Source organism: Melanerpes formicivorus, unplaced genomic scaffold, assembly GCF_026170545.1.
Source record: "Melanerpes formicivorus ecotype bairdi unplaced genomic scaffold, bMelFor1.0.p_v2 SCAF_28, whole genome shotgun sequence".
Lineage (NCBI taxonomy): Eukaryota > Metazoa > Chordata > Aves > Piciformes > Picidae > Melanerpes > Melanerpes formicivorus.
The window spans coordinates 1,169,175-1,178,246 of NW_027142380.1; the positions used below are offsets into that span (position 1 = coordinate 1,169,175).

General features: G+C 51.7%; 1 protein-coding gene across 3 annotated transcripts in view; it reads left to right on the forward strand.

Moving 5' to 3' along the window:
• The window catches only part of MTMR14 (myotubularin related protein 14), a 35,532-nt gene extending 26,521 nt beyond the window's left edge, over nucleotides 1-9,011 (forward strand). The window contains exons 18-20 of one of the 3 annotated variants that reach the window (XM_068154146.1): nucleotides 5,278-5,433; nucleotides 5,675-5,763; nucleotides 8,665-8,744. In XM_068154146.1, the coding sequence (XP_068010247.1) occupies nucleotides 5,278-5,433; nucleotides 5,675-5,723 (205 nt within the window). In that variant the 3' untranslated portion in view covers nucleotides 5,724-5,763; nucleotides 8,665-8,744. Of the gene's footprint in view, nucleotides 1-5,277; nucleotides 5,434-5,674; nucleotides 5,764-8,664 lie in introns of all 3 variants that reach the window. The other 2 variants (XM_068154145.1, XM_068154147.1) reach the window with 2 other exon arrangements.
• The last annotated feature ends 61 nt before the right edge of the window (nucleotides 9,012-9,072 follow it).

Below are 9,072 nucleotides of genomic sequence, written 5' to 3' on the forward strand. Positions count from 1 at the left end.
GGATGCCAGAAACACCTTTATCTCTACAATGCTGCTGCCAGGTTAACACCCAAGGCTCTCCAGATGAAGAAACTACTGTGCTTGACTTCCTAATCTTCTGGTTGTGTGGCCATAGCAACAAAACACTTAACCACTGCAGCAGCAGTTGGGGGAAAATGGTTGCTTGTAAAATGCCAGCAGGCACCCTTCAGGTAGTTCACGTGAACAGTCCAGGTGCAGGCAGGCAGGGGAGCTCTGGAGGGAACAGGAAGGCAAGCAACAGAGAGGGAGGAGCAGAGCTTGGGGTGTGCTGGGGTGCCCTGAAGGAAGGGATCATGAATGGTGAGTCAGACAGGGGGAGCCAAGCCCCACTTCTGACTGGGCCACGTTTGCAGACTGCAGCTGATGTTGCCTCACCAGCTTGTCTCCTGAGTCCTACTGTCATCCAGAGGTCTTGGGTACCCAGAATCCTGGGATGGTTCCTATTAGGCAAAGCAGTGCAAGACAAATTCCTTTGTCTAACTCTTCCTAGCTTATCCCAACACATCTGCTGAGGGCAGGCACACAAAGATACCACTTAGATTATTTGCAGAGTAGGACAAGGTGCTGCTTGCTCTACAAAGAGAGCTCTGAGTGTGGCAGACGGTGTGCATTGAATCGAACTCCCTGTGTGTGAGTGGGTAGCTGTTTGCAAGCTGTGTTCTGTGTTTGCATTTGACACTAATAGTCTGAGTGTCCCATGACACTGCAGAAAACCCCTGTGTCTGTGCTGGGGATTTGTGTGTGTGTACACAGCACTAATGTGGATTAGTGGCTGGATAATCTTTGGGTGAATGTGCTTTTACTAAGTCAATTAAACAAAACCCAGAGCACCGTGCTCTCGGGTCAAGATGCACGGGACTTAAATCATAGAATCAACAAGGTTGAAAAAGACCTCAAAGATCATCAAGTCCAACCTGTCACCCAAGACCTCATGACTACTAAACCATGGCTTCAAGTGCCATGTGCAGTCCCTTTTTGAACACCTCCAGGGACAGTGACTCCACCACCTCTGTGGGCAGCACATTCCAATGGCTAACAGCTCTCTCTGTGAGGAACTTTCGCCTCACCTCGACCCTCATAGAGGGTCTGCTTTGGTCAGCAGCCACAGAAAACTCACTTCCTTGAAGGGCTACAGATGATTCAGCTGAAGGACTGGAAGGGATGCAGTGAACACACAGAGGGATAGAGAAGCTGCTGTCCCTTGGCTCTGGGTGGTTTGTCCATAGTGATAGGACTGCACGTGTGCTGTGTGTCGTGCTCCTTACAGCCACCTGACTTGGAAGCTGCATCTGCAGTGTGACAACCTGGGATAGCGACTGCAGCAGGACAGGAATTGTGTGTAGGAATGGCTTCTGGAATTGTTGTGCCACCATGCCACAAAATGGCCTTGTGGGCCGGCATGTGACTGTGCTGCAGCTGAAAACGTACTTGCAGAGGACTGGCTGCTCAGGCTGGTACAGCTCAAACAGCCTGTAGAGAGCTGCCTAGATCCAGCCAGGGCTCTCAGCACAGCTCTCTGCCAAGTGCTCCTTGCCAACATTTCCCACGCAAAGGTGGGAAGGGCTGCCCCTTACTCCAGGTTGCCACAGTCTGTCTGCACCTTCGGTACCTGCCTAGCGCCTCGCTCTGAGGCACAGAGCAGGTGTTGGTAAATAAGCTGCTTCCCCACAGCCCTGCGGCAGGTGAGTGGGGGCAGCACAGGGCAGAATGAGAGCTTAGCTGTGGGCATTTGGCACTCGGCTTGGTTGCATCCTAGGAAAGGGAAAGATCCCTGACTGCTGCTTTGCCTCCAGTATTGCCTCTCCTGTGGTAGGCAAGTGTCCCTGTGCTCTGAAATACTCTGTGTTGTGCAGCATGTTGCATGGGAAGCACTGACCTAATTAAAAGGAGCTGTTCCAGGCTAGGAGTTGCCAGTTACAGCCTGGTAGAGGTCCTTCCCTGTGTGAAGGAACAGATTGCAGCTCATCTCTGTTTTGCTAATCTAATTTTGTTAATCTTGCACTTTTGAGGGAGTTTCTTCCCACTCGTGGACCTGAAGAGGTGGGTGTGTGAAGCTCACTTTCATTCTCTTTCTGTCTGCCTTTAGCTGTCTGTGGCAGAGACACTGACTTGAAGACTTGCTGTATCTCATCTCCCCTAACCATGTCAGATTTGCTGTTGCTGTCCAGCTTATTCCCAAGACCCTGTGCACTGCCCTCACAGCTAGACAGCCTCTGGCATGGCTATAATGTATTGCAAACCTGTTGTTCTTACAGACATGGAGACCAACCTCTGTGTGCCAGCAGCCCAAACTTGCTCTGGTGGTCTTGCTGAAGCCCTTTGTGGGCCTCTGCAGCAAGACTTTACAAGGAGCTGAAGAGCAAAACTAACAAGAATACTTTCACCTCTGCACTGGAATACAGATGCCCAAAAGATCTGGTCTTGGTCTCAAGCCATGCTCAGCTTTGAAGCAGCTCTGCTGCCCTTGCAGTGTAAATGCAAGATTTCTCCTGCCATGCCTTCCCTGCCCATCTCACCCAGCCTTGGACCCTGCAGTCTCTTGAGCCTGTTCAAGATGCTTGTTGGTTGTGACACTTCTTCAGGAGCCTCCCTTGGGGACAGAGGGGAAGGTCTGCTGTAATGTGTTAGCTCTGCTGGCTAGGCTCAGACAACTAATCCATGAGAGGGATGACCTGGAATCATTGCAGAGTCAATCAGTTTATTCAATTAATTAACAAGTGTTTATTCTGCTGCCTGGAGGCAAGATACAGAAGTGGCTGCCTTAAACTCCTAGACTCCTGCACTAGGAGGTTAGATGTAACTTGACTAAGTTTCCATAGCTGCTTGACAGCGTCAGGGTCAGCAGGAAGGGTTAATAAGACAGCCACTGAGAGCCCATCTTGTGGGAGGTACATGATGCTTTTATCAGCCTGTCCAAGAAAGGATTCAAGAGGTGACTTGATCCACCTCCAAGAGGTGGTATAAGACAATCTAATCTTAGCTGCCAACCATGGATGGTGACCAGCAGCCTGAAGCTGAGGCCATATATATATATTCTGTTCTTCTTCTCTAGCACAGACTTATCTGACCAGTGTGGTTTGTGATTCTGTGCAGAGGCACATTTTCACTGTCCCTGGGGCCCTACTCCTTTGCTTGGCACATGGGCACAGTCTTCTAAGCGGGCTCCTGATACCACTCTCCCTTTGCAACAACTGCAGAGCTCTGCTTAGTTCTTTTCACCTCCACATGGAGGTCCTGCTCTAGCCCAAGCCCTCCCATGCCATCCAGACTTGTTCTCTTCAAAGTCTTTGTTTCTGTCTGGTCCCAAACCTGTCCTCTGTTCAGCAGCTCATTACTTTTCTGACAGAATTGTGTCCCTGTCTACTTTCAGCCCAAGCCCACTGCCTATAACTCCTCTTAGCTGCTTTAACTGCAGTTGTGATCACTGCTTGTGACACTCCTGTCTGGCTGTGCTGTGCTCTCAGGGAGGTGACATCCTTCTCTCCTTCTGCACTGAAGCAGTGTTCCTCTATGTTTCTCTCTGACTTCCTGCACTGTTCCCACAGTGTTTCCAGCATGAAACTGCTCTGGCCCTAAATGCTCTGCCTGCTCTCTCTCTCATGACAATTTCTTTAGCTTTACCTTCTGAAGGTAAAGAGGGATAGATGTCACTGAACAGCTGCTTTCTTTCCCTTAGGAATTCCTTGCTTCCCAGGAAAAGTTATCCCTGTCTCATCTCCAGAAGGTGCTGCAGTTCCACTTTCAGTGATGTGCCCTTGTTCATAGTGTAGTGCTCTGTGTCTAGGGAAGATATCTGCTATTAAGCAGGGGTTCTCCTGGTTCCCTGAACCTCACTCTTCTGTTCACTACACAGAGAACAGCAGTTGTACAAGGCAGGTGGATCCCTGCTCTCTAAATGTTGTGATGCCCTTCCAGAGAGTGGTATTATCCTAAGCTGCAGCTACAGGAGTGTCAACACTGTGACAATAAGCTGACATGCAAGGAACTGCATGACTTCCCCTTCTCCACTTGTGCAGCCAGCTCAGGACCATGCTTCAGACTTCTCAGACTTGGCCATATTGATCAGACCAGTTAAATGGCAGCCTGGGAGTTAGATCGATATTGCAGATTCATTTACTGCTGTGCACCTCTCCCCAGCCTTGCCTTCCAGTCTCACTGAGGTCCTTCTTGCTGTGGGAGATCCTGTCTCTGTAACTGTTCTCCTGGTCTCTTGGGGAGCAGCTGCAGTGCGCCACTGCTATTCTTAGCTGTGAAGACAGCATGCAAGTACCTGGCCTAGCAGAGCTGTAGCTGGTGCACTGCTATCTGCCCAGCAGATCTCAGATAAATTATCCAGAAGATCTCAGTAGTGTGTAATTGAGTAGCTCTGTCACAGGCTGTGCTTCCAGCAATGTACACTCTGCTGTGCAGCAGGGCACAGTAATTGCTTGTTCCCTGAAAGCCAAGAGCTCTGGGTTCATCTGAAGTGATTGTGCCTTCTTCTCTGAGATTTTGGAGGGAGTCCTCAGATTCACTTGCACAATGTCACGCTTCCTTCTTTCCTGGTGGGAGGTTGCATACATCAAGCAATTACCATCCTTTGTCTGTTTTTCCTGTCCTAAAGATATTTTGCCACCTGATTTCTGGCACAGTCCATTCTTCTGACACAGGATTGAAAAGATCTTATGATGCTGGGAGGGGGAGCATGTTCCAGGGAAACATCTTGAGCAGTGACTGGCTTTGTTCAAACCAGGTGTTAATGCTTTGGAAGTGATCTGCTTTCTAACAGCTGCTGGACCAAGGATCTCTGAGTCTTTCTCTGCACTAACCAAGTCGCAACCTTGATTCTCCATCAAGCCTTGCTGCTGCCATGGGATGTGCTAACAGCTACAACAAGCAACAGGGGGATGCCCCTTGTACGGCACAATGTCTGCATCTGAGAGATTCGGGGCAGGACATGATGCTGCATCTCACTAATGGGTTTCACAGTTCTGCATGGCCATCTGCTTCTTGCTGGCTCTGTCCTGTCCAGCTCTCAGTGCGCTCCTGCTGCTTTCTCAGCCACAGCCAGCTTGGCTCTCCCCTTGCTTTCAAAGGAAAAGCTTGTCCTAGAGCCCAGCCAGAGCTGCATGGTGCACCCTGGTCCCCGAGTGTCAAGGCTGCTGGCACAGGCGCTGCTGGCAGCCAGCCCAGCGGGTCCCTGGCAGCGGTGTTGCAGGAAGGCATGTGGCAGGATGACCTGACTGATCGTGCCGTCTCCCTCTCTCTCTGCCCCAGATCGGCCGACCATTCTCTGCCCGGATCTTCCGTTTCCACAGACTTTGGCAGCTGGCAGATGGTGACAGGGTGTGGCAGCATTCGGGAGCAGGCAATCCTGAGCGCGGACGCCGCTCTCCCTTGCAGCTTCCCGGATGAGTTCCCTAGCACTTGCCTGTAAGTGTCTCGAATGCAGGATCTCTCCTTGGGTCTCTCGACTGGCTGCAAGTGCTGAAATTTTTATCAGCCTGGCACTTTCGAAGAAGCCTGTGAGGCCATACCATAACTGTCCTGTCTTCTCTGCCTTGATGTTTTCCATCCAAAAATGCAGTCATAGAGCACTCTTTGCTTATGCTGAACTCAGAAAGAAAACAGCATTTCCTCTGCCTAATGATGGGGGGCACTTTGCTTTCTGTAGGAAGAAGAGGCTTTTCTCTCTTCTCCGAAGACGCTGCATTTGGGCATAATCAAGTGTGTCTGAGGATGCATGCTTGTCAGGACAGGCTGGTAACCCAGTTTTTCTTGCTTTTGGATATTGCTTATCTCCAGCTCCCCACTGGGGTCAGATCCTTGCTGCAGTGAGAGAGGGGCTTCCCTTCCATCAACCTGATTTTCTCTGGCCGTGCGCAGCATTATTTGCTGTCACTGTCTGGCCGGTGCAGAGCAGCAGAGACTCTGCGTTCTGCTGCATCCTGCCTTGTAAAATGGCTGGGAGGCAAATGTTCCACTCCAAATTGAAAGCCACCTTTGTGGAAGCTTGAAAGACAGGAGGTGCACTTTAATTGCTGTTAGAGGAGAATCTTGGCTTGTACCTTTAAACTGCAGACTCTCAATCAAGGAACTGAAATGGCAGGCCAGGGGCTGCCGCTAGCTAGTTGTGCTGCCAGACATTTGCAGTCCTTTACCAAGATCTGAGTGTGTGCTTTGGAGACAGAGAGCAGGCAATGTGAAAGCTAATGTCTCCTGAGTGACAGGCTAGCAACCCTGGCTTGCCTTCTCTTGTGGCTGTGAGCCATGCCAGTGAGCAGAGTGGAGCAGCTGCCCCCAGATTGTGGTGAAACTAAAAGACCCATGAATTGGTAGATCAAAAATTCAACAGAGGTGTCAGATGTGGCCTGGCTGGGATTTGCTTTCCTTTCCTGAGGATACACCGAGCTGTTCCTGCAGGTGTTTGGAAATGGGTGAAGAAGCAGAAGGGACTGAAGGATGGGTGTCTGAACTAGGAACTACTTTAGTGTACTCTGAACCTGGTTGTACTTGGTGACTGTTCATCAGCAGTGAGTTGTTGCTGTCCTTGGAGTTAGATCTAATGTCAGAACAAGGAATTCAGGACACAAACATGATCTGCTCTGGATCCTCCTGTGTTGATGTGTTTTGGCTCGTGTGCTTTGGAATCTGGCTGCTTGGAGCAGCCAGGTTCAAAAGGAGGGGAGCAGCAGCGGCACTTCTCCCTTGGGTATGCAACAGATGCTGCAAGTGCTCTGCCCTGTTCAGCTCTTTACCAGAGCTGTGGGGTAGTCCAGGGCTGGGGACTGCTCAACTGCAGGTGCTGGGACCAGGCAGTGTGCAAAAGGGATGAAGAGTTCCCAAAAATGTTGTGTTGAGCTTCACTCGGGACCTCCACTCTCTCTGCTCTGCCTCAGCTCTGTTTGTTCAGGAGCCCATTGTGGTTTTAGCCCAGTTTTTCAGAGCCCAGCACAGTATGAGTTTTTGGAAAACTAAATTCTGTTTAAGTTCCCACTTTACATCTCAGCTGGCAGCAGCTCGATGAAGGTACGCTTTTCACAGCCTATTTCTTGTGCTTGTGTGCAGCTTGTCAGGGCTTACTTTGAGCTGGGGCTTTGACAGCCTCCTCTCACCCTGCACCCCAAGCTGCAGAGGAGCTTTCAGGCTGTAGGAAGTGTAGCAGGGCAGAGCATCAAGGGTTTGGCAAGGAATCACATTCTGCCTCGCTCGTTCAACTGCTCAGAGGGAAATGGTACAGCTGTTCTGCAGGGTTTGGTGTCAGGCAGTGGCCAGCAGTTTGACCCTGTGCTCTCACTCCATGAAAGAAGCTTAAGAGTCTAAATACAAAACTTGCCCTGGGAAGAGGTGTGAGAGCCAGAAGACCCAGAACCTAACTGCTGCATGCCCTCACTTAGCTCTGTGTGTGACATTTAAGATCACTGCAAGGAAGTCCTGCTTTCGCGCAGCTTATTTCTAATGCTAGCAGGTTTGTGAGTTCCACGTCCGAATTAGACTACCAAAAGCATCTTTTAAATGTGGTTAGGTATGTTGCCTTTTCTCTTTGCCCTCTGGCTTCTCTTTATTATCAGGCACCGTAAACAGCAGCCCCATTGGCTGCCTCAGCATCGCTTGCTGTTTATAGGCCTCCCACCAGATCCTCTTGCTGCTGTTTCCGGACCGAAGCTGTTGGCTGTGGGTGGTTAACACTTCCATTCAAATGAGCTGTGCCAATTTATAGCCAGCCCAGGCACTGGAGAGATTAAAGAGAATTTTTTATGGGGAAAGTTCGTGCTGTGCCCTTGAGATGACCTTTGAGGAATGTCTTATTCTCTCTGGGAACCACCAGCACATTGCAGAGGAACTGCAGCAAGGACCCTTTCAGGCCAGAGCTGCCTCTGAACCCTAGTCTTGCTTTCTGTCTTGCTTTCCCTTGCTCCCTTGGCTGAAATACCTCCTTCCATCTGCTCTGTTATCCCCAACCCTACCCAGTTGCATGGATCAGCTGGAGAGAAGAGCAGGTCCTGGGGGAAGCCATGCCCTACTCTGCAGACAGCCCCACTGCTTACAGAGAGCAGCCCAGCCAGAAGTAAAACACCTCTCTGCTTTCCTCTTTCCATGCCTGGAGCACTCCCTGGGGCTTCTGTCACCTTGTCTGCCCCTTCTCACCCCCACTCCCTCAAAGCCATCTGTGCTGGCACAGTCACTAGAGGCTGGGCCCTGGGAAAGCACAGGGGACAATCATAAACAGATTGGAGGCAGCTGTCCAGGCATGGCACATGTGGACAGGCTCCATGTGGGAATACCACACAAGGAGGGGAGGGAGCCAGCACACGGGCTGATGTCAGCCAGCACCTGCCTGGCAAAAGCTGTGCTTTCTGAGTGATCCATGGCATTGTAAGCACCATGGTGGTGGGAAACACTGAAGGAGTGACGGTGGAGATGGAGAGGAGAGCAGGAGGCTGGGGATGGGAGAAGGCTGCACTGGAGACTGCAGGGTTAGGCTACTGTAGCTGGAGCCTTTGGGTGCCTCTGGCATTGGAGCCCTCTAAAGCTCCACAGCCATCCTGGTGCCATGACCAGAGCCCCACCCATGCTGCCAGCCTCCTGCCCTACATCAGGGGTGGGAGCTGGGCTGAGGAGCAGGATGGCTGTAGTTGCTGACCTCCCCTTTCTCTCTTCTAGGCTAGTGTCGGCAAGTGACCGTGAGTCCCGGTTGGAAGAAGTGCGTTCCGCGTTTCTGGCCAGCTACAGCAGGACCATCGGTCTGAAGGCCGTGCCCCCCAGCTCTTCGGGGGCTATTGGTGGCCTCCTCGAGCAGTTTGTGCGGGGTGTGGGACTGAGAGGCAGCAGCACGCTTTAAGCACTGGCTGGAGAACCCGGGTTGGTGCGTCCCGGTGGCCGAGCCCCTGGACTGCCTTTCCCGGCGAAGGTCCCCAGCGCCCACTGCTGCCCACCCCTGCCTGTGGCTGGAGGAGCGTGGTGGGCTCCGGCAAGTCTCTACAGTAAAGACACCCGAGCTGTGCCCTCTCCTGCCTCCTGTCTGAGCTGCGGGGCTGAACTGGGGGGCGGCGGCGGCGGCGGCGGTAGGAG